Source organism: Anoplopoma fimbria, chromosome 12, assembly GCF_027596085.1.
Source record: "Anoplopoma fimbria isolate UVic2021 breed Golden Eagle Sablefish chromosome 12, Afim_UVic_2022, whole genome shotgun sequence".
Taxonomy (NCBI): Eukaryota; Metazoa; Chordata; class Actinopteri; order Perciformes; family Anoplopomatidae; genus Anoplopoma; species Anoplopoma fimbria.
Genome location: NC_072460.1, coordinates 21,161,123 through 21,187,258, shown reverse-complemented (window position 1 = coordinate 21,187,258; position 26,136 = coordinate 21,161,123). Strand labels below are relative to the sequence as shown.

The window sequence follows — 26,136 nt, the reverse complement described above, 5'->3', positions numbered from 1 at the left end:
ACCTATGTTGAATACACTTCCTGTAAGTCGCTTTGGATAAAAGCGTCTGCTAAATGACTGTAATGTAATGTAAGTGTAATTTGGGAAAAAAACGTGCACCCGGAAAATAGCATAATAGGGCCTGTTTAAGACACAACAGGAGAGATTGTTTGAAGAAGAAAAAAAAGCCTTTCATAATTCAAAGCTTCACTGGCAAACATAAGATGCATAATTTCTCTGGTATGTATAAATGCTTCATGAAGAGTTACAACAGACACCTAGCATGCACGTCCATGACTTGAGACCTTCACGTCATGAATAATTACACATACGGTCGCAGTGCTCCCTCTGCTTTGCTCTGTACTGCTATAACACTGCTGCCTCCGCGGGGAGAAGACTGATATTTGACTTATTTGTTGTGAAACCTTGCCACCGCTAAAGATGCAGCGACAAACCCCAGCTCTCTGGCTCATTAAAAACCAAACAGATCTCTCTCTGTCTCCTTCTCTTCTTGCGAACAGGGAGTCAGTGAGGAAGAAGACATCTCCATTAACGTCTCATTAAATCTGCTGTCGCCATGAAGGGTGTTTGCAGGTCTAACTTTCTTAATTAGCCAACTTTTTTTTTTGCTATAAATGTATGCATTTGCATATGTGTTTGACATAAGTGTCACCAGCTAGTAAAGCTCATACAACCTTGTGCGCTTTTCTTCTAAAGTCCAAATGTAGTTTGACAGTCTTGGAAAGTGTGTTTCTACATACCTGCCTCGAGGGATACAAGGAGAAAAAAAATCTCTGCTCAACAGAATCGGGTTTTCAAATCATTCTGTGCTTACAGGGAAAATGTGCCATCTGTTATGTGGATGTCCAATCAGTGCTGATGGTAAATGTAGTCAATTGAAGCAATAAATTCCTAAGTGCATGCTTTATTGACCGAGAAAGCTGTGATCTGCTCGTGGAACCGTGCTGTCCTTGACTTCATGTACCAAGATGCATTGCGCACGAGCTACTGACGCCCAGCTAAAACATAGTGCAGCTGAGGGTTATGAGTGATGCCTATACTTATGCTGGTAATAAAACAAAAACACAGAGGCTCCGTAGTCCAAACCAGCACGGAACCAAGAAGGCAACAACTATACTATTGCTTATTTTCAACATTGTCAACCGCAGCGCATTTCAACTTCACTAGCTTTGATTTTACCTTTCACAATAAAAGCCTCAGCCTTGGACTTTGCGCGCTGCATTTCTTTGGCTGCATATTCTGGCTTGAACGAAGACAGCTGAATAGCCGAGTCACACTGTAAAATAAATCATCATATTTTCGGATGCCTTTTTCGCTCTTCAAAATGTAGCTAGTTTGCAACATGTGCTAGGAGAACAAGTCAATTCTGTTTTTGAGTGGCATCCATGAGGACGCCCCTCGGCTACCAAAGAAATGCAAACTGATATAGCCTTTAGTTCTTCCCTACCTCCTACTTCACTGTCGCATCAAATGACGGCACTGGATGCAGTTTGCATCTGCAAACTCAGCTTTCTTGGTCAATACAGCGCGCAGAGAGGAATTTATTGCTTCAATCAACTACATTTACCATCAACACTGATTGGACATCCACATTAAAAAATATATTTTTCCCTTTAATTACTTATTTATGTACTATTACTTCTGCCACAATAACCTCATTTAATTATGCCCTTTTGTTTTCCGTATGTTTAGTCCAGAACTCAACCTTCCTCTCTATGTATTTTCGGTCGTGGCTAAAATCGATTCTTTATTTCAAGTAGCTGACGATGTTTGGGTTTGATGACCCCCTGGTTAAATACTTTCCACCACTTAAAGTCTGTCAACAAGTGTCACCAGGTCATACAATCCTCTCAGACTTTCCCACATGAGCTCCTGTGGTTGTTGCAGACAGGGTGAAACCACCAGACACTGAATTCAGCCCTCCCTGCTTAACAAAGACCTTAGCACTGAACAAACACAGGGCCACAGCTTCAGCTCTGAACCCTAAAAAAAAGAAAAAACCATGGCAGGACAGAGTGAAGTGACCATGAACGAGCATCAACAGAGCAGCTGCTGTAAAGTGCTGCAAATTTCACAGTGAGGCATGTGAATATTTAAGTAGGATGTGGAATTCAGTGGTCCCTTTTTCTTGGCTTTGAGCAAGAAACAGACATCTATGAACTCAACAGAGGATTGAATTTCCAGCTATGTAACCCCAAAAGGCTAAAGATTACTTACTAAGGTTGTATTGTGCATCCCAAAACTCACTGCACTCCCCCTTTATTTTTATGTAGCCCCTTTCCCTCAAATACAACACAGCCATCCATCAATAACGGACTGGGGCCAGAACCTGGGCCTTCATCTCTCTGAGGACCAATAAAACCCAAAGTGTTGACACAATGGCCCTTTTCTCCAGGCCAGGCCCGGCTATCATCCACCATGTGCAGCTCCCTCTAACTGGCTGCCAAAGGCCTCCAGTTTTTATCATTACTAAATGATGGGAAGCAGAAAGAAAAACATCCTTTCATAAGGAGGTGGATAGGAAAGTAAAGGAGAGGGAAAAAAAAAAGGCTAGATCATTTGCACCCCAACCCACTAAAACAATCTGCTGACCCATAAAACACAACTATATGTAGAAACTAATAAAAACTATCACAGCTTTATAGGCACAGAACTGTACAGGAAATAGAGTCTGAAGTCTTGGAATTGAGAGGGAGCCTTCCAAAATAGCTAGCTACCAGAGTGGATATAGGTTTTCACACAGCTCAACACCGACAGGCGTCATCAGAACTACTGCACTTGTGGTAAAAAGGGAACACTGCAATTAACTAAGAAAACAAGTGGGAGTGTTTCCTCTGCAAAGGAGCCACAAATTTATTCTCAACAGGAGAGGTCGTGACCTCTGTACCAAACACTAAAAAATGATGTTGCTGCCTGAAGCCAATAAATCCCTTTATTTTTTTTCTTCCTGTTCCCTCACTAATAGCCTGTATGTTAAATAAAGAGTTTGGCCTTTTGGGAAATATGTTCAATTGCATTCCTGCCGAGAGTTAAATAAAAAAGATTGATACCACACTCATAGCTAATTTCTCTTATTTTGTTCGTTTATTCCATATGTAATATGCAAATTATTGAGCTCTAGAGGTGCTGGAAGGCAGATTTTGTTACCTTTGGACAGAGCTAGGCTTACTGTTTCCAGTCTTAGTTCAAAGCTGAGCTATAAACTAACATTTCATGGCTGTAGCAGCCATATTTAGATTAAGTGTATTTCCACAATGTCAAACTATTCTTTTAAAAGATGCAAAAATATTATGATTGTATTTACAGCAATTGTATTTCTAGAGCATATAATTGCATGCCAACAGTGATGTGATGCATTTTTGTTTTTTATTAAAGAAAAATCATAAAAATAGTCCTTCTGAAAAGTTAATGTTAAATCACAAGTATTTATTTCTTTATAGCATATTCATAACTAAATAAGCATCAATAAAAATGTAAAAACATTGCTATTTTTTATTAAAAGTGAATGAATAACTCTGCCAAATAACCTACCAACTGTCATCAGATTCTGATTCAAACGTTGCTAAATCCTGATTGGTGCACGGAGCATGTTACATTTTGATCGTCCCTTTTTCTATTCTTACCTAAAGAAACACCAGCATGATGGGGATAAAGTGACCACAGTAAATTATACTTCGATCTCTTGAAGCAGAATCAATCTCTGTCATTGAGTGAGTGCAACCTTGACTTAATATGTGAGATCTGCCGCAGCACCTCCAGGACGTAGCATTAAGTGCAGGTCACATCACACGGCCACCTTTCTGAAAAACAAGCAGGTCAGGACAACAGAAAAAGTGAAGGTATATAAAGATTTACTGATGATGGTGACTCCTGAGGGTGAGTCAGTCTAAAGGGATAGGTGTGTGGAGAGATTGATTGGAGCTAAAATCCCTATTTCAGCCAGTGGCTTGAAATTGAAACTCTATCGCTTGTCGAGTCAAGTAAATTTTTATATATATATAGTGCCAAATCTCGACGGTAGTTATATCATGACACTTTTTATGTTCAGCAGGTCCAAACCACACTATTAAATTTATAGAGAGCCAACTTCCCCCATGAGCAAGCAGTGCGACAGCAGCAAGGAAAACCTCCCTTTGTGAGGAATTAACAAGCTGTTTCTCAGAAGCATACCAGCTCTTACTACACTGCAAAGAAAACAACTGAAAACATATTTTCTGACATTAAAAAACAAGTATGATGCACACAGGACCTTCAGGCTCTGCACGAATGTCCTCCTGAGCTAAAACCTCTAAATACAGAGAAAACAAAAAACAGTTCACTTTCAATAGCAGGAAGTTTTTAACATCAAAGGTGAAACTTTGCAAAAGAAGCAAAGTTAACATGGGTGCTCGAATCTTAAAATGCCGACGAACAAGATCCTCAAACAAAAGATCCAAGGAGGCCAAAGGTTCTTCACCTCAGCGCCGCGAGCTCTCTAAAACCTGAGAACCATGTAGTGGATAGACTGAAACAATGGGGCTGAAGCAGCGGAAGGCATGCCAAGGGTTTATAGTCTGCTCTGAGTGCTTCGGGCAGAGAAAAGAAGGCTCACGGTCCACGCTGAGATGCTGTCATACGTCTCAGAGGGGAGACGGTCCCCTTCTTTGCTCGACGCTGGCTGGAGAACATTAAGCAGCTAGTGTTGGTTGGTTACAAATTGAAAAGAAGGGGCCTTAGCATGGAGCCACCACACTATTAAAGCAACATTCCTTCCTCTTAGATAATGGGCCCTTAAAAGTTTTAATAGGAGGATAAAAATGTCAGCGCATGAAAAGGGAGAATGGCAAAGGAGCCGAACCGGATTGGGTTGAGTTGAACTTGTGCTGCGACGCAGATGGTCAGAGAGAGAGCAACGGGGGAAGTCAGTCTGTCAAGGGGAGTAACTCTTCCCCGACGACCTCCACCCGAGTGCTACTGTTTGGTCTGTTGTGCAGGCGCTGATTTTTTTCTCCAGCTCCCCAAGGCCTTGTTGAGTCTGCTCATTTTCACTCCCGTTTCTCAGAGAGGAGCCACTTAAAAGCGCTCAAACCGGAGGATGGTAAAAAGCCGCAGAGAGCATTCTGGACAGATAGATGTCAACGCCAAAGCGCTTAGTGTTCAACTTCATTAGTATACCGTACGCCTCAGAACAAAGCACATTCCATATAGTCACCATATGCTCCAATAATCATAGATTCTAATCAGTTTAAACTGGAGTACAGTTGAGCGTGATGCCTGCGAGTAAGACGGACATAATATATGTGTACGCGTTGACACACGGGTGGATTTGCATAATGTATGCAGGTTCTGTGCGTCTGCCCATCTGTGTCACAGACAGTTGTGCAGCACCTGCTGGGGGACGTGCCACTCTCGCCTTCACTCCTCCACTCATTCTATGAAGGTCACCTCACTGTGCAGTCCCGGAGGAGCCATGCATCCTTTCCAACAGAACAGACAACACGGCAGCAGGCCACGGCACAGCTCTCTTTATAAAAGACATACAAAAGATATGACACACAGTATGTTATTAGGGAGTCACATTCTTTCCAAAATCAAAAAGGGAGAGGCAGCTGAAGAAGGCATCTGTCTCTGCAGGGCTCAGTCTGGCCCTCTGGTTAACGCCATGACAGCCAAGTGTGAGTGGAAAAACCCCACTGGCACTCAGGGAGTCCGCAGCAGCGTGCTGGGCCTGGCCCGGCTTAGAGATGGCCTTCAACAAACCCACCAGCAAAAAAGGGATGCACGTCTCAAATGAGGTATGGGGAATTCAGTGGCTAGCCGGCCAACATTTGCTAAAGCCTGAGCCACTGATGTATATTTGTTCAAGGGTGTGGGAGAGGCGGGTGGGAGGACATGGTAGCGTCTGGCCAAAGAGGGAAGATAATGTAGGAAAGAGACGGAGGGAAAGACGGACAGAACAGCATATATGAGGAGTGGACAGAGAGAGACAAGCGGGACAGTGAAGTGTCTTGAATGTCTTCGTCCCTGATGCTGGACTAAAGGGAGAGACTTAATAGGAAGCCATGGGAGCACGAGGCGTTCCCTTCGCTCCACTTCCCCAGAAAAGGAAAAGAGCCTGGTTATACGGTTGGGCTGCAGAGCAATGGAGCAGTGACTTCTGCACTTGTAAAAACAGTTTTGTGGCCAACGCACAGACAGGCAGGCAGGCCTGCTGAGAACCAATGGGGGGAACATGTAAGAACCATGTCAGCTTCTGCACATTGGGACATCCGCACAGCAACAAGACACGGCCGTTCATAACAACCCATAAATGTTCCTTTTGCAAATACAAACAGCTATATATTTGAGTTTTCAGTGTTAAACATTGCATCATTGGAATGATGGAAGTTGGCCCTTGAGCAGCGCATTACTTCATGAAATTAAAATGCGCAAACAGTCTACTAAAATGGACATTACATTCTAAGAGATTAAGTCAGTTTATCAGTTTATGATCAGAACAAAACATCAATAAAACAGGGTTCAATGACTCCATGTCTGATTTCATACTGGAGGAATGTGACAGCTGAAGAGCAAAACCAATATTAGAATATGATACAAACTTTTATAGTGGATTTGATCACATTTATTGGAAAATTCCTTGCACTGCTGCAGTTCTGGCCAGCACAGAAAACAAATATCTTGAGGTCGACATGCCATGGATTGCATCAAAATGTCATAACAAAAATGCGTCCCAATGTGCCTCCAAGGAGGGTTAAATGAAAATGATAGAGCAGAGAGTGAAGAGCTAATGAACGTTGTAAACACAGGAAGAGGTTTTCTTTGACAAAGTATACATTTCCTGGAAAGACGAGGTCTACTGTTGAATAAAAGAGCAATGCTTGAATCAGGTGACTGATAAAAATGAAAAGAATTGGGGGAAATTGTTTTATTATTCTTTCCAATATGGTAAAATAAGTAAATGTTTTGGCCAGAAGGATTTGAAAATCCAAAGAAAAAACATTGTGTTTAGTTGCCCACACTGAACTAAAGGTTTTAGATTTTTTCTTTTTAAACATCACTTTTCTGTTTCAAAAGTTATATAGTCAGAGTCTAGACTGCAAACCTTACTGAAGCCTTGAAAGCTCATGCAATCTAAAGTTTAACGCTGTCATCTAACGACCATGTTGGTGTGAACTTTCAGACTATTTGCTGCTATTCAACAGCTTTCCAGACAAAAAAGCCAGCCACACTTGAGCCATAGAGATTGGCAGTGTGACAAGAAGTTTGATCCAGAGAACTCAACTTCTTCTTAAACGCTGCACTTATCTTTTAAATTGTACTAGTTCAACTTGTTCAGCTCGCAATTAAGTCTGCAGCGCTGAAGATTCAAATTTCCAATCACATAATCATATTTGGTATATTTTGAGCTAAAGACAATAGGACTGAATACAAAAGTTACAATATGAGACTTACATAGCCCATCAGTGCACACTTAAGGTAACTGCCCAACCGGATGATGCACAGGACTAAAATTATGGACGTGTGGGTTGACTGAGCTTGAATTTCCAGAATTCCAATGTGCTGGATCTCGTCTCACGCACACATAGTACGTCCCTGTTATCCTCCTATATAAAAGAGACAATAAATCAAACGCACAGCAGTGGAACCCCTTCTTGACCTAAATGGCATTCCTATCAACCGCTAAGCACCTTGGCTGGCCTTTCAAAGGCTTTCTTGACGGGGAGAAATGTTTGGGGTAGAATAAATGAACTGTTACATTTTGGCCAGCTAGACGATGGAGCCTTCATTTGGCTGGAGTTATTCCTGCTCGTAGGGGGGGGACGGGGGGCAGGTCTAATAAGAGACAGGCCAGCAGCAACCTTGTCATTAGCTGAGAGGCTGGCAGACCCCTGCTGCCTAATTGGCACAGGCTCACTGCTAACAAGGGCTTCCTATCAGCGGGGGGGGAACAGACTGTTAGCGACACACACTGCAGTGAGTGACCAGCTCTGTGTTGTACCCCAAAAAGACTTGCAGAAGTTGCCTAGGGATCACCTGACCCATTAATGAAAGAAATGGAAAGCTGATGTCTTTTTAATGGAAACAATAATGCTCACAAGCAAACTGCACCCCAGGCGTTGCTCTTCAACAGCGGCCTTTTGCGGAATGGATTGAAGGTTGCATTTTAAGCGACTTTGCTTAAAGATAGGATCAGTTTTCATTTTCTCAATGATTTTTTTCCCCCTCCTGTGAGCCACTTGTACGTTTTTTTTTCAGTAAGCAAGGAAAGTGATATTTGCAGCAATTCTGCAGGGTTATTGTCCAATTACTCGGCGAGTCACTTCCTCACAACTTCCATTTCCCCCTCAGACACACGCTGTTGTAATAAGAGCAGTAATAATAAGCAGATGAGTAGTTGTTCTGTCTGTTAGTTCTTTCAAAAATAATGAAACTATGACAGAGAGGCTGAGTGAAGGAAGTTTGAAGATTTATGGCAGCTTTAATCTCTCGCTCCAAATGGATCTCATCTGGAAGAAATAAAGACAAATTTAATATGGAAATGGAAGATTAACAGGAACTGAGGGCATTTATCAAGAAAGAAAGAAAGGACAGAGGAAGTGAAAGAGAGACGTGGGGGGAGATCGGCGAGACTGGACCAGTGCTCACCGCCTGCCTCTGACAGATATAGCAGTAGTGCTTTGAAACACAAGAACCAGCTTTTCACTCCACTCAAATAACACTGCGTTTATGAAACGTAAACATTGACAGTTCAAGGCCAGACCGATCTCATAAACCAGACTTCCAAGATCCTCGGTTCACCATCCAGGGGACTCAGGATCATCACAGTCTAATGACTCCCAGCATGATCAGTTATCATACAATAGAGAACGGCAGAGATAAGGAGACACTCGGAGGCTGATGAACATGCTGTCAGGGCTTTCTGAATGAGTGATGCAAACCCCAGGAAGCGAAAGATCTACAACACGGAATCTGTGGACAGCTGGATAATTACTCCTTGAATAAATGTGTTTTTGTGATAGTGATAACAGCTGTTCGTTTTCTCTGATTTTGCTTTTCTGATCCGTGGAGAAATCTAGCGAAGAAAGAACAGAAGCAGGGAAACGCTTTGCAACATGTACAGAGAGACAAACAACAAGCAGAGCAACAGCACGACACGGGGAACAAAATCAAATAGATTTATATTTTGGAGCCAAAAATTGCAGTTACCTAATGCTCCAGTCACAAAATATCTCTGCTTTTAAAGTCATATCAAATCCATATTTGTTATGAAATCTGTTTTGACTTTTTGGTTCAAAATGGTTATTACCGAAATGAAAAAAACATGTTTATTTATTGATCATCAGTGATCGCGCTCCCTAGATCAGTGTTTTCCTGGGGGAGTGAATTGAGTTTGGACAGTCATTTACAATAGCCACAAATAGATGCACTGAAAACTAGCTAGTTGTGTCCCCTAACACATAGCTAACGCTTTGTGGGCCTTTGTTCTGACGGCCCATTAGCCGGAAACGCCAATAGTCCAAAAAATGTCCCATATTATCCCGAAATCAAACAGCCATTGCACCGAAAATACACACTTTCCCTGGAACAAACAGGAGCACATGGCTAATTATTACGCAGAATGACGCCATCGGACCTTCCTTATGTGTCATTTTATTTTCCTACCCGCCCTACTCTGCTTCAGATGAGCTTATTCTGATACTCTTACCCTAACTCTCACTCCTGAACCTTAATAAACCCATAAAATGAAGGCAATGAGTATTAGCCACTCAGAGTACGGCTGGTCATGTCTTGGCCAGTAGAAAAAAAAATTGGCAAGGTACAATGTTGTCATTCTGTGTTATGATTAGTTGGGATGTCACGTCTTCCAAATCCACAATTTGATTTGATTTTTTTTTCAGCACTCACGGCCTGCCATTGTTAGACTATGACATAGTCATATAATCAAATTGATATAATGAAGTTAATATGCAATAATGATGTATTTCACCAGTCTATTGGGAACAGAAGAGGATCAGCTTTCAGTCCACTTTGGGCTTTCAGTACAGTGCAAAAAAATGCCAGACTATTGGGGTTTCAGAATGATGGGCTGTTTCAACAAAGGGCAGTCCACGTTCAAAAAGGGGAAATAATGTTGGGTATCCTAATTTCTAGGATACTGACACACCTCAGACAATAGCACACTACAGATATTGACAGTGCATCTCCTAGCAACGCCAGCTCTGAGCTGTCTGTCAAAGGTTGGCACTGGAAACGCCCACCCAAAGGCCTGGCTTTTCAACAATGTTTTCACAAATATCTCCAGGCATGGTATTGAATAGTGGAAAAGTAAACTGTAGTATAATTATTGTTTGCAAGAATTGTAGGTTGGCTTTTAGTTCGTACATATGAGGATAATAAGATTCATCAGGAAAATAACCCTTAACTGAATCACCAATAATGTCTTTGGCACTTCCAATGGAAAGGCTGAAACTAAAACAATATACACATCCAGTCCAAATGAAACAGACTAAAACCAGCACACTCTGTAAACCAACAGGTTGTGTGAAAAGTGCTCTAGCCATGCCATGATTTAGCAATACATACAGCAACACTATAGCAGTGTCTAATCAGAAGATAGGCGGTTCAATCCCCAGCTCCTCCTTTCCGAAAGTCGAAGTGTCCTTGGGCAACATACTGAACGCCAAATTACTCCCAAACGCTGTACCTTCAGTGTGTGAGTTTAGATCCTGATGGGCAGGTGGCACCTTACATGGACGCCTCTGATGTCAGTGTATGAATGTGTGTGTGTTTGTGAATGCGCTTCGAGTGTCCATAAGACTAGAAAGGAGCTACATAAATGCAAGTTCATTAACTATCTGTTACAAACTACAACCTCTCTGCTGTTGTTTCATAGACTTGTAAAATTCTGCATTGTCTGTTACAAGACAGTATGCATAATAGAGATATTTTCCTGACAGCCTGCTTTGTTTTAAATACAGCCATGACGTTATAAATGTCTGCTCCTGTAGTCTCATGAGTAAGCCTCAGAGCAGGCTGGCTCTGTACCTTCTCCTGTCACGTCTCCATCCCACAGGAATGCTCCATAAACAAGAGGTGTGTCTGCCCCCGGGCTACACCTTTAATTGTTTTCTCTTCTCACAGTCCCCCGAAGGCCACTCTCATACCACCGATACCTTAAAATGCTGCCATGCACTAGATTGGCTCAATTTGAAAAAGGTGGGAGAAAAACAAAAAATAGATTTATTCCCTTTCTATGTTTGTTTTTTTTGTTAGTCCCCTCAGACTGGAGACACCTACCATTGCTCACCTTTCACTAAGGCGTGTTTGGGCAAATCCCATTTTCAGCTGAATACCGCACAACTCATCACAAAATCAAAAAAATGCCTGCTACTGAACATTTGCATGTTAGATAATGATTCAACTGCATCATCGTCCAAATGTTACTTAAAATAATGAGCTTTCCCCAAATACAGTAATATCCAACCTTGAGTCAAATGTGTCATCAGTGAACAACATATGTGTCCTCCTATTTTTCATAAAGCATCAATGTGTGTGTGTGTGTGTGTGTGTGTGTGTGTGTGTGTGTGTGTGTGTGTGTGTGTGTGTGTGTGTGTGTGTGTGTGTGTGTGTGTGTGTGTGTGTGTGTGTGTGACTAACCTTTAGGCCTTTGGATACAGGTATGCTGGTTGTCACTCAGGAGGAATCCTTCTCTGCAGCGGCACTCGTAGCTGCCCATCATGTTGACACAAATCTGTTGGCATCCGCCGTTGCCTTCTGAGCACTCATCCACATCTGGCAGGAGACAGACGTACAAAACAAAATTAATAAGACAGAACAAATATAACTCAGATTATCGTTTGTCTGAAGGTTGTCTGGAAAAGTAACTCTTGATGAAAAACAGTAAGGTCGGGAACACACATGGGTGATACATGGAGCAAAAGTAATTGTTTATGAGTAAAAAAATGAAAGTGAAAGATCTTCTCTAAACTAATTTATCAAAGAGCATAAAGTGTTCTGGATTTTAAGGCAGTATTGGGTTTTTTTTATTGGTTTTTATGTGATATTAATTGTGGTGGAGGAAGCCCTCAGATCCTTTTACATTAAAGTAAAAGTACAAAAAGTAAAAAGAAAAAATCAATAAAATGCACTTAAAGTATCAAAAGTAAAAGTACTAATTCAGAAAAAAATAGCCCTTGAATGAGTATTATACTATGACATCTCATATTATTTGATTATTATAAGTGGTGCATTAATGTGTAAGCAGAATTTTACGGTTGGTTGAGGAGTTTTAACTACTTCAAAAAATGTTGGGTAGTTTTATCTGTAAAAGTACATAATATCTTATTTCATATGTTAAATCTTAATCTTTTAAATAATTAGTCAAAAATCTCTCAAGTAAATGTAGTAGAGTAAAAAGTACAATATTTATATCTGAAATGGAGTGTAGAAGAATATGCAAATATAAGTATAAGTGGATGGAAATACTCAAGTACCTCACATGTTGTAATTAAAGTACAACACCTGAGTAAATGTACGTGGCAACAATCCACCACTGAATATGATGATAAAGTTCATGAAACCCTACTTTGTTTGATAAAGATATTACTATTTGACTGAAAACATTCAGGTAAAAAAAAATAAAAGTGCTTCTTTTTCCCTCCTGGTATAAATTCAAGAATATTACATTTTTATTGTTTTAGATAAAAACAAAATTAAACAAGTAAAATAACCACAGAGGTTGTGCTTTGAGTTCAAATCTCATACAAAGGGAAAACACAAGACACAAAAAAAAGGTGTTTGGATGTTATGAAAAGCCAGAGGAGCTTGTCTTAAGCTGTTTGAGGAGGCCCGGTCTGTCTTAATGGTTATCTGACATGGCAGCACACTGAAAACCTCCAACTGTGCTGCACTAAGCCGTAAAAATGCACATGCAGCATAATCTCCAGGCAAGTGGGAAACCTGATCCACCTGGGCTAGAGTACCTGCTGATGACGAGTGTCTGTCAGCCCCATGACGGGAGGAATGCAGGGAGAGGGAGGAAGGAGGTGGGGGAGGAAAAGTAGAGATGGAAAGAGGAGAGAGTATGAGAAACGAGGAGGGGGGGGAGCAGGAGGGTAACAAGCGACCATGTGAACCCGCCTCAAGTGCACACAGAGGCCGAGCATTTACAAAGGTGTCGCCTGAGGCCTCGTCCTGCCACCGGTGCAAGAAATGGGAAACTGACCACAAACTAGAGTTGCTGACTTCATTTCCACTGATAATGAATTGTGCACTTCCAGCTGTTCCCTCCTAATGGCACCAAACTAGTTTTTTTTCCATCTCATTGTGTGACTCAACAAAAGGAAACAAATGAACGGCGGTTGAACATCTATAAATCTTTTGATACATTTGTTTATTTTCAACATGAAGCATCTTGCACAATGTCATTTCTTTAGTTTTTTTGCTGCTTTTGTTCGTCTGCCGTGCTGCAGAGCTTGGCGGCCCCGGCCTCCCCATGTGCATGACTGTAGTCTGGCCCTGGAGGTGACTCTTCCCCTGGAGACCCGGGCTCTGTCCTACCAAACCACACTGGAACCTTATCCATCCCTCTGCTCGATGCATCAATAATCTGCTGTATACACAAGGCGTTTTTTTAATAAACCGTCATGCGAAACTAATTTACTGTCTATTTGTCCAGTCTGAGAAGGCCTCTGGATTAAGTTTCCTTTCTGGGGAATTCTCAGCACGGCAGAGTTTGAAATTAAACTTCACTCTGTCCTCTTCTTACTTCTTCTTTTTCCCACATAGAAATGCAGGGACATGTGGATTCATCAAATGCATAAAAAACACACACAGACTGTGCTCACAAAGTCGCACCTGGCAAGACAGAAACCTCTGGAGTTGTTAAGTAGGTCAGTGGCAGGTAACACTCATGACATCCGCCGCTTTGCCAAGTCTGCTGTCCGGTTCTCACATTCCATCAGCAAAACTGTCTCGTTCCTCTAAAAACTATGTGTCGTGTCAGTTGAGGTCGTTTGGAAAAGCATCACTCTGCAGCCAGGTGAAGAAGTGCACTCACATGAAGAAAAAAAGCTCAGTAAAGTTAACGGTTAGACTTTATTTCAGAGTAAAGGAAGGAAAGTTTCGGGAAAAAAAATAGTTGGACGGGCTTTTCTTCAGCTGTGTGGCTGCCTTGGTGTTGACCACATGGTCTCATCTCCCCATCATGAAAGTGGCAGCAACAGAGAGAAGACCTTTGAGCTGACGGAAAGCTGCCAACAACCCACAGCTGCACCTTTACAGATAAACCGGCACCAAAAAAAGCCAAACTCCACAAGTCATAGGGGAAAACATCCTAACACACACATAAAGTCTCTTTCTCTCTCTCTCTCTCTCTCTCTCTCTCTCTCTCTCTCTCTCACACACACTCAAACCCCAAAAATTCAAACATGTAAAAAGGCTACACAAATACACCAGTCCTCGGCTCACGTAAAAAAAAAAAAAAAAAAAAAAAAATGCCCATGAGAAATGCAACCAGCCTCAGAGGGCTTGGGGTAATTCTCTTTCCATACCCTCAGCGCATCAATGAAGGTTTCATTTCCTTATTCCTTCATCCCTCCAAATGAGGCGTCGCCTGTCAGTTGATCTCTCCTGTTTAAATAGCTCCCATAATTGCCTGTGTTGTGTGCTGGGCAAGGCTGGCGTCCAAAGCAAATATTTCCAAGCGGAAAGGGGTTCTGGCATGGCCCGGAGAAGTGCTCATGTTATTTGGTCTTAAACTTTCTTTTTTTGGTAAATTCTCTTGAGAGACTGGAAAAAAAAGAAAAATGTCTTAATCAAGTTAAAAGGGCTGCCTCACTCCTGAAAAATGAGGCTCGTCTCTGCTCCATCCCTGCTTCACTCGAGGAGACGAAGGGAAAAGGAGGGTTCAAACGGAGAGAGATTAAGAGATTGGTTGTGTTTGCGGAGGCCATGTCCGCTGGTTTCTCAGATAGCCTTGACTGTATATATAACATTTGGCCTTGCGCAAAGCTTTAGAGTCATGTAAACATGGTGGTTGCCTTACAGAAACTCCTGAACCCGTATTTTGGAGATACACTCAACTCTTTTGCTCTCATTTTTTTTTAAGATTCAGCAACTTTGGGGGCATTTATTGCTGACCCAGAGAGAGTGAAAAACTACCGCTGTCTGTCATCAAAGCTGTCCATGCATCAATCCCACTGCTTGGTTTTCTGCCTGGATCCAGACAGAACTGTCTCTGTGGTCCAGACAGACCAGAGACAAGGAGGTGAGTGGACAGACACTGGCCTCTTTGGGCATTTGGTTTACAGGAGTCGAAGAGGCACACATTCTTTTAATAAGGCAGAAAATTGGAGCCATGTGCAGCGAAACAGCTGGTGGACTGCAGGAGCCGACCCTGTTGCTCTGGTGGATGAACAGTCACCAGCTTGGCTCGATTCAGTGTCAGTGAGGAAGGAGTGGCACATACACAGCCAGCTCCAATTAAAACAAGATCCCCTCTTATTTTAAAACGGGATTACAGGATTTCCTCTTTTTTTTTTCTTCTTCTTTCTCCTCGGTGGGTTCTGAGAGTTCAGTGACACGGCTCATTTCTTCACCCAACTTGCATGAACAGTGAGCGAGGCTCCAGGTTTGAACCCCGGCCTGAGGGGGGGGGGGGGGTTGGGGGGGGGGGGGAGGGGGCAACTGAGTTCACAGAAGCTGAAGCTGGCTTTGTGTTAACAAACATCCAGCCTCACTGTGACACATGTCAGAGTGAGGTTTGCATACATTGATGTGTTGCAGGAAGTCCTGATCTTTCATCTGCAGAACAAACACTCGCTTCACTCAAAGAAATGTATTTCAAACTGGGAGTTGATTCATTAAGACACTTACAGTATTTAGCTTTGAACTATTTATTAGTTCCAGCGCTTCCTGTGTGACTGACCAACTGTGTTTAATATCACTGATTCACATCTGCTATGCAAACATGATTCAGATCTCTGTTTACATCAGCATTTTATTCTTAAATCAGCAGGTAGGGATCATTTTTATCCTATTACATAAACAAAACTAATTCAGCTTTGATTGAACTCGACTTTGGGCCCGTCTCCCAGGAAACCATTTTGGTAAATAAGCACATGCTTTGATTCCACTTCCAATCTCTCACTGAGTTCTTTCCTAAATGAAAAACTATGAGCTAAGATCATGCTAAAAGGCATTTCTCCGTTCCTCCAAAACAAGTCTGGAAGTATTTTAAAAAAGCGAAACCCCAGGATAAGTGTTTGGGTGGACAGCTTTATGCCAAGGAGACAAGAGGCCCTGTGCTGACGGCTCCCAGTCTGCTATGTCCCTAAGCCCAATCTCAGGCTTGAGTTCCCCCCCCCCAAAGCCCTGCCAGTGGGCTCAGCTGGAATTGTTCATTTCATGGTGGATGGGACCGAACAATCCTGAGAGAAGAGAGAGAGTGAGAGAGAGTGGGTGTGTTGATATACTCTTCAGGAGAAGGCTAATGCACCAATCTCAAATCCGTGCCTTTAACTCATCACTCTCAGCTCCTCTCCCCTGAACTGTGGAGAGACTCTCTTGTCCAAACTCGATCCGTGCATGTCACAACAAAAGTAAAGTGACTGCTAACTGGGGAGACAGCAGGGGGGGGGGGGTTTGCATATACAGCAGGGTAGTGAGGAGGGTTAGTGCTAAGCCCTTGCAGTGTCTCTACTATCCTGGACTCCTCTGGGTATGATGGGCTCTGGGGTTAACCAGGTCATCTCTCTCCTGACTCAATCCCACATATTCAGCAGTTAACAGTGGCGGTTGAAAGCACCTCTTCCAGACTAGAATCAAAAAAGTGAAGGGTGAGCACGTTATCATCACTGCCTTGGAAGAGGAGCCATGGCGGTTAAAAGGAATGCATTTAAGAGCGCAGCAAAGGCTGTGGAGCAAATCAGCGTGAAGCCCTTTGATGACTACTTTTTCCCCCATCAGGACCCGGTCAATAATACATCAGTCTGAAACCTCCTGTTTGATTAGTCAACCTTGCAACGTGATCCCCAAAGGATTACAAGAGCAGGGATACAGGCTCGGCCAGGCGATGACTCAGAGACTTTGTGGTAGATGACGGATGAAGCTTTTCTGTCAAAGAGATTTAGGGACATTCTCCCCAAAAAATACATTTCTTTTTATTATTAAGCCATTAGAAACCCACCAGACAGTGTTAACTTACGTGACTGTTAACCACTGATCTTCAAGCCCGTTTCAAAGCTGTAATGACTTTGCTTTTGTGTTATAGATCATGTTACGTCTTTTGGGAAGGTTAAAGTAAAAGGGCAATCATTTCCCTATAGATTGCACGGGGAATTGAGCACTACTGAATCAATACAAACCAAATCAGTGTTGGTCAATAGAAATCAGAGATCCCCAAAATCTGTTCTCTGGCAACATGTAAGACTTACGGAGTAGAGCGTGATGAATATGAGTAAACATGCAACGATAAGAGCCTATTCTTCACAGCACGGTGGCTCTGTCAAACATCTGTCTATTTCATTCATCCTTCTTTTATTCCTCCCAGTGAGTCACACTCAGGCTGCATGCGATTGTGGCATTTCCATTTTATGGCAGCATAAGAGAAACATCTTCATTTGTGTCTTTTAGTTCAACATCGAGGTGAAATGTTGCGAATTGTGGCTGCGGAGTATTTGCGCAGATGCTTGCGATATTAAGCATCTTGAGAGAGTTTAACAAAATAGCAATGATAAGAGGGTATTTGGGTTTCTGTAGGACCTCAACCAAAACACATAGGTCATAAATGTGGGGACGGTGGTGCTACAGTGGGGAGCTAATAGCCTTCCTGCATCTGGTTTTCATTCTAAAAGAGGATGTGTGTTTTGGATTAAACTGACATTGATTCCTCTGTTTTTCCTAAGACTCCGAAAATCCTTTACAGCCTCGCAGTGAAAGAGAGGTGTGGTGATTAAATACCATCCCTCCCTCACCTCTGTGAGATAATGGCCGTGACAGTTATAAAAGATGTAATCAAGTTCTTATATGCTTCGCTTCCTCTCCTTAGTGTGCGCATCGAGAGGGTACAATAGCACCCCGTGAGGTAAATTATACAGTGAGTGACATCTCACTCCGCACAGACAGGAGCAGTGTGCTGTGATATTGCATTGCTTCCACCTTGCTGACTCCTCTGACATCTTTGTGGGATTTAGGGCAGTCAGAAGAGACCTCGAGAAAAAACTAACAAAAAATAAATAAAATACAGAGCATCCCGGGTGGGGCGCACCAGGCAGCGTTCTGCTTCACGCTCCGCCGCCTTCTGCCACCGCCCAATGTCATTATGCTGCCAACACATCCAATTACAAGCAGCCGTGTGGCACGTGCGGCTAGCGAGCAAACAAAGAAGACATCGACAGGGATGAGCGTGCATTGGCCTAACTCTTGTTCCTGAGCTGACAGTTTCTCACACACACACACACACACACACACACACACACACACACACACACACACACACACACACACACACACACACATTGGTGCCTACTGGCTAAAGGAAATCTGAGAGCTGAGAGCAGGAGGTTATGGACACCACCGAGAGTTTCGGCGGCGATGTAACAATGAAAAGCAGCTGAAATAGAACAAAATCACAATCAGCTTTTTGGAGAATTGGACTCGGGGTAAAAACCAAAGAGAAGCACCTGAAAGATCTCAGAGTCGAAACTGAACTTTTTGAGGATCAGGTGAACGTCTCCTCCACTGCAGCCTCGGGCACATCTGGTCTATATGGGTTCTGAGGGTCTGACCCCGTCTGGGAACCAGCTGCTTAGGCTCTCCACTCCAGGGCCAAGGGGACTAATCTTTTTCTCTGGGGCCAAAAAGGAGCTTAAACCTGGAAGAGGAAGCTGGGGCCTTAAAACATGAAACCCTCGGCTATACCTCTTCCTCTCCTCTCTTGTGTTTGTGCAGAGGATTATTTCCTTTAGCACAGCAGAGCGGAGGCATTAGAAGGAGTTAAATTCTTGAGAAAAAGATGTCTTCAGAGTCCTTTCGGGTCTCAAGGCGAGAGTTGGATTTGTTCTTGACAGCTACATACGCATGCACCATTCTGTGGGTAACTCTGCCCTGTTTGCAATGCTTTGATCAAAAAAACATCCACTCCTTTAATAATTAATTGGATCGATATCTTCACAGAAATATGAGAGAATTTCTGAGTCAGATCTGAACCAAGAAGCCTCTGCCTCCTTGCGTACAGGTCTGCGGGAAATAATAAACCATGTCAGGAGGAGAAAAAAACTTTGTCTCACTATGAAAATGTATATCAAAGTCATCTATAGATGCAACAGCAGCAGCCACACAACCATATATTGCAATTACACAGCTGCACGCATGGCAGGAGCTGAACCACCGCACAGCAAATGATCCAAGCACAACTGAACGCCGATGCTAAATGGCTTGGAAAATAGCCCTCCTTTACACTGTAAATGCAAGTGCATGAGCGAGGAAGACGCAGAGAGACAAAGAGACAGATACAGTAAGAGTGAGAGAAAGACGTGAGAGCATCAACAGGTCAGAGCAGGTTTATAATCGGTCTAAAAGATGTGTTTTTTTCCCCCCATTCCATTTTAATCCCGGCATTGAATGCCGACCATCCAGTAAACTGATACCAGTGAGTTGCCTCGTGTGCCCGCATGTAAAAGTGCCTTCTCAGTGAATCACTGTTAAGAGCTGATAAGTTTTTCTGTCATCACTTCACCTCAATGTGAAATCCGCTGCAGCAAGTCGGCCGGTTGCTTTCCTCTACAATGAAAAGCTCAAAGCAGCTACGAGGAGTTAGCCGGCTTTCAATATCAAGTATCAGTGAATGTGAAGGTTGTTACGGAGAGAGGTGATTTCTGAGGAGCAGCAGCGGTGTCTGACAATCAAAACAACAAAAAAAGGAATGTAGGATGGGTGATTGGGGGAGAAAGAGAAGACAGAAAGATAGTATAGAGGGTGGGGGGGAAGCTGGGTGGATGACTTCTATGTTTTTAACAGTGCACAGCTGCATAAGATGAGTTTTTTTCCCTTCATTTCATAACCTTCTAAACGTAATACGTTTTCTGAGAGGGCTAATATGAATGGCACACTGGTGAAATATTAAACCATGGGAAAGTATGTCTGGATGAAGGCTCACTGGGAGCTCCCAGCTCAGGGTCAAGCTCTTCATAAATTCACCACTTTTCGTCAGACTTATTAAAAAAAAAAAAAAAAAAAAAAAAAAATCTCCTTTTTTCCTTTTGTGAAAACACATTCGGAGACTACCTGCTATGTGAAATGTGGAAATAGCTCATATCTGATGCAGCGGTCTAATAAGAGCTCGATTCAGCACTGAAACATATATTACCATCCGTGATGTGACATTACACATGCAGAGAGAAGAATTGCAACCACATGGGTCTGTCGGGCTGAGTTTGAAATATGACATTCACACTTTAATGCATGTGTTCTCCCGACAAAAGCCCCTTATATAACACCATTTTCCTGCATAATTAACTGAGCTGCGGAAAATGTACGTAAATAAATTAGTCTAGCCCACAAACTGTGGTAAGTGCACACACACACTCCCACACATCACACACACACACACTCACCTAGACAATTGTGCCCATCATGTGCCAAGCGGAAGCCATCATAGCATGTGCACCTGTAATTTCCTGGGATGTTGATGCACTCGTGGACGCAGCCACCGTTGTATTCAGTTGCACACTCGTCGACATCTGCAGAGAGAAGGTACACGAGGAAGTGAGAGCAGGTCAAAAACTTTAAACAATCAAAGTCCAGTTAGGAGTTAGGATGTAGGATGTAGGATGTAGGATGTAGGATGTAGGATGTAGGATGTAGGACGTAGGAGCAGCACAACGGGACAGTTAGGATTCTTGGGGAAATACTTAGATTTGCTTTCTTGCAGAGAGTTAGACAAGAAGATCAATACCACCCTCATATCTGTCTGTTAAATCTGAAGCAGCAGCCAGTTAGCTTAGCTTAGCATTAAGATATTATGTTACCTCTCAAAGGAACATTTATCTCTGCAAGAAAGCAAATAAGCATGTTTATCACAGTGTTAAATATAATCCTTTTTTATAATCTGTTTGGTGCAATACAAACAATTAAAATGATCTCTTTAGTTCCATCTCTACTTTCACAAGCGCTCTTATGAGGTAAACAGGGATGAAGCAACAGCTGAGGCAATTAGTTGGTTCACCTGTTACTGATGTAACCTGGGTATATGCCAGAGCTTCACTGATATTATATTTTTAAATGCCTAATACAGATTGCCAAGATTATAGGCCATATTTTATATTTTATAATGTCAAAAGTTTTATGCTAAAACATTACTTTTTCTCCTTGGAATTTTATTGTTGGAAGGATGTAACAGCATTTTTGGGCAGGTTTGGCCACTAAGAGGTTTTTGAGATCCAGAGAATAAAGTCAGTTGTGACAATCTGCAGCTATTTATGTCCTAGAAATGTCCATTTATACATATACAAAAAAAATAAAAGAGTTGTGAGGAGAAAATGTAATTGTATGCCAATGTACATTATCAGAAACGTATCTCCGTTACATTAGTAATGACATTATTGACATAACAGGCTGACTGGTAGCCAACACTTAATAAAAGGTTAATATTGACCATCAGGCTGATACATTGATCGAACCCTAAAGTTCATCAGTCCTCACAGCAGAAACTGAAGAAACGTGACAAATAAAACAAGAGCAGAGGCTGGAAGATAAAGAGAGACTGCAGATTGGCATGACAGCCTGAGAGGAGATGTCTGTTATGGTTACGGTGATGGTTGAAGGGCCCGTTCTGAGGAGACCCGGACAAGGTGGACTGAGAACACAACGCACTTCCAGTCAGCACTTACTGGCCCATTTAGGGCCGATGATCCCGGTCGTTCAGCCCCTCTTTGAGGCTGTCTCGCTCTGGGACTTAATTGGACTTGACAGCAGAGGGATGGGACTGAAACAAGTAAACACTCTCCTGCTCCCTGCCTCTCCACTTCACACACATCTCTGTCGTTCCCCGATCACAGCACTCAATCAACCATCACTTTTATACTCCTCTCTAAACCTGACTGACCCACCACATGTCAACAATGTGGTTTTTCTCCAATTGCTTTGAATTTGTTTTTATCCGAGATACTTTTCTACAAGATACAGATTTGCTTTTAAAAAAAGTGGATAAATAGATGCTATGTCAAAGATGTCTATGTAATATGTTACATAGCATGCTGTCTTGTGTGACAACTTTTACCTCAAGAGGCGATAGTCTGTCACTGTAGTGTCCGGTCTGCCCTCATTAAGGGGATGAGGAAGAAGAGCTGCCCCAGGGGTTTGCCAATCAGTTTGACGTTACAGGGTCCATGTGTTTGTTTATTGGATTAAATCCAAACTGGCAGAAAAGAAAGACAACTCGTATTTTTGTTTTCGTCCTCAGGGCGCTGGGGGACTACTTCGCCGGGAGGAGAGCTCGCAGCATCTCCGGGAAACAGCCCTTCAGTTAGCGAATGTGGCCGCTGATCCCAGACCAGCCTGATCCCAGACCAGCCTGATCCCAGACCACCTCCCGGCCCCGGGTTATTAAAACGTACACTGACCTTACAGGCTCTAGTTAACAGCATAGTAAAAACAAAGAAGGCTGAATCCCTCTCTTTGTTTCCATCCCTCTGGAGCTCAACAAGAAAATACTTTCCAGGGAAACCCAAACAGGAGAGCCTGGCCACCAGAAACAGGAGGAATACTTACAGCAAGCAAAACCTGCTTCAATGTCCATATTGGCACCTGTATATTGTTTTAAGACATTTGAAAACAAATGTGAAACTGTCCTTTAACAGCATCAGTGTGTCCCCTAAAGATAAAAACTTCTGCTTCGACTCATACTCATAAAACTGAACATAAAGCTGTTGCTAGCGGTTATATTGAAGCCATCACTAAAGCTAAAAATCAAACATGAACCTTAGACTTTGATTCCTGCTGCTCTCTTTTAACTGAAGTAGGTGTTATTCTCCTCAAATGTTATCACCAGTTACTAAAACGTTTTGTAATATTTCCTCATTTTTATGAACGTTGCTTTTGAATTGCACAGCACAAGTATATCGGCCTTGAGGAGCCATCAGCTGACCTTCAGTTGAATAGAAACCCAACTCTTGCACATATTTTACAATAGATTCAATAAAGCAAACTTTTATGACCTGCAGGCAGGAGGCCATGAAAAACACTCCGTCAAGTAAATGAAAGAATAATAATAGTAAGCAAAAAAAAAACGACATTCTGAAATAGGGTTTTGTAATAATACTAATAAAAAATTGTGGAATATAATGATCCGGAGGCTTTGGGCTCATTGGAAAAACGCTAGAAAAACAGACTTTGTGTCTGACAGTCAACGAGGCTCGCCTCTGGCTGTGGAAATATCCCTGACTGCTTGGCAGGGCCTCTGACTGCTGTTTCAGCCACTATCTTAATTCTCTCCTCCAACATGTGTAGGAAATTTACTGCTTCATTTCATCTTGTCACAAAGGAGCACTCTGCACCTGGCTTTCCTCCCTTCCTCCATCCGCCGCTCTCTCCCTCGCCTCTCCTCCCTCTTTAGGAGAGTCTTAAAACTAATGAGTTATGTTGAGTGAGACAGAAGGTCTTATCAAGCCAGTCACTGGCACAGGGGGCTTACGTTCAGATGGATAAGGCAAATCAACATGAGAAAAAAAAAAGTTCCTTTTACTTAAATGTACAGTCAAAGTCCTTTCTGTGCTCTGAGAGAGGGGAGCAGAAGTTTGTGCCTCGAATCGCAGCCGGAAATGAGCAGATTAATCGGTTAAAACAGTTACCTTCACAATGTTTGCCATCCCCTTTGTAGCCTGACTTGCAGATGCATTTGTATGACTTCAGGGTGTTCTGGCAGATGGCATCGATGCTGCAGTTGTCGAGCGCCTCTGCACACTCATCCACATCTTGGAAGGAGGAAAGAGAGAGTGGGCGGTTAGTGGATGAAGCTCAGACATTCTTGTTGATGCTGACATTGTTATATCACAAAATACAGACTTTTGGAATTTCAAACTCCATCTTATTGATTGTACTTCATTTCACCACTCAGAGTAAAAGACCAAATGCAAAAACCCACAAAAACAGTGAAAGTTAATATAATTCATATTCCTATAACTGTGAGCTTTAGTCTGACTAAATTGGTGCCAGTTTCAAGAACATTTGTTCCAAACGTATGAACAGGAACACTTGATTTTGCTGCAGTGACCTTTAATAGAAATACTTGACATTTGCCTTAAGAGAAGTGTAATGCCATTTTGAATAATAATAAAATAATAGGCAGAATAAGAAGAAGTGGATTAAGACAAAAAAATAATGGTTGACACAATACAGTCTTGGGGCCCATGAAGATGCAAACTATGAACCGCAACGTCACATTATTTATAATAATAATTAGTTGTTAGTTTTGCAGGAATTTGAATCCAATAGTTTTTCAGATATTTCAGTCTCGACAAACCGACAGACCAACATTGCCATCCCTCCAAAACAAGAAGCCTTAATGGGGATGGAAACACACATTTGAGATTTTGAAACGTACAGTTTGAACTTCATTCAAAGTGGGATGTTCAAGCCCAGACTAATGGATCACATTTATTCTGGACTGGTTCTCATAACCCTGAATAGCAGATATTGGCAGACATAAAATAGCTCTTTATAAAAAGGTGAAACTGCTGGATTGAGTTGGAATTCTTAGAGATAGAATGTGAAAAGATAAGAATGGAAATGGATTTAACCAGAAGCATGATCAGGTTTGCCTCATGGAGCCCCTAATCCCACCAAATCCCAGTTAACTAGCCCAGGTGTTTAGGATTACCCCCTGCACACAGGGGAAGGGCAGCTTAACAAGGTTTACATAGCTTCCAATATCCACTCTTATCACAAGCCCTCTGCAGGAGCCGGCTGATCCCACTGGGAAATGACCTGCAACCTAAACCCTCTGAGCTTAGCATATTGCCTATATCTGCCTATTCCTGGAGGTCATGAAGTCTGCTGTGGAAAATGGGACAGTGACGGCGCAGAATGCACAAAACTCTGAGTGAAAATCTGTGTCACAATAGCGAATGTTAAAATAGCCATTACAAAGGGGTTTCAACACCTTCAGGCAAAAATAGTGGAAACGTCCCGATAGCTGTGTGTTAATGCTGGTATTGCTACAGGAAGGAGACACAGCTACAAGGTCAGATTCATACTTATCCTACTGTGGCATTTCACTAAAAGGTCTGCAGAGGTTTCAGGGAAACTCTGTGATTGTATGAACAAAAGGCTCAATGCCACTTTTGTGATTGGAACTCAGCTGTTTAAATAAGACCTGTGTGAGCATGTATTGATCGGCTGTAAGAAGTGGCTTCAATCTGTGGATATACACATTTAATTTCCAATAAGTTCTTCCTCTTTTATTGAAGAATATACCAGCTAACAAAGCTCAGCTAATTTAGTGATACACATATTGTCCTTGAAATTCTTCAGAAAATAAAAGTCCCTTTATTTTGTTAAAAATAAGGAAATGTTGGTTTTTCATTTTTTCCCCCTCTCTTCCCCTTTTCTTCACAAGAGAAAGGAACTCCCGTGTTGGAAGGGGAAGATGCGAGGCCTGAATTTGATATATTGTCTGGATTGTGCCCACATGTGGTCCACACCTCACTGAGATCAGACCTTAATGCAAGCCAGGCCACCTCGGCATGTGGTCTAGCTGACTGGATCCCAATGCCAGCAAGATCCGAACTCAAAGCGAACAGACTTGATAGTTAATGCGTCCTGGCATGATCGGATGATAAAGGTCACACTGAAAAGACAATCAGAACACCAACATGCTCACATTAATTGATTTGAAACTGTAACCTGATTTAATTCCAGAGGTAAGAAAACCTCATTCTAAATCATACTGAAATTTGTAATAAGGCAAATAACTAAAAATTGTTGTGTGGTTCACTCCGTATGTCTAGGCTTTTTTTTTCTTAAGGATCTATTTATGTTGCTTATTTAATAATTCAGATTAAAGGTTACGGGATCACCAAAGTGCTCACAATTCAACCGGAGGGCTAAATGTTAATATGCATTTCGATTTCTCCAATAGTTGTTGGAACATTTCACTAA

General features: G+C 42.3%; 1 protein-coding gene across 3 annotated transcripts in view; it reads right to left on the bottom strand.

Annotated features, from left to right (window-relative positions):
* scube3 (signal peptide, CUB domain, EGF-like 3) overlaps positions 1 to 26,136 on the bottom strand; it is a 73,005-nt gene that overhangs the window by 30,743 nt on the left and 16,126 nt on the right. For 2 of the 3 annotated variants that reach the window (XM_054609056.1, XM_054609057.1), the window contains exons 2-4: positions 23,829 to 23,951; positions 20,595 to 20,720; positions 11,638 to 11,772 (exon numbers count right to left, since the gene is read on the bottom strand). In XM_054609056.1, coding sequence (XP_054465031.1) covers positions 11,638 to 11,772; positions 20,595 to 20,720; positions 23,829 to 23,951 — 384 coding nt within the window. Of the gene's footprint in view, positions 1 to 814; positions 888 to 11,637; positions 11,773 to 20,594; positions 20,721 to 23,828; positions 23,952 to 26,136 lie in introns of those variants that run through there. The other variant, XM_054609058.1, reaches the window with a different exon arrangement.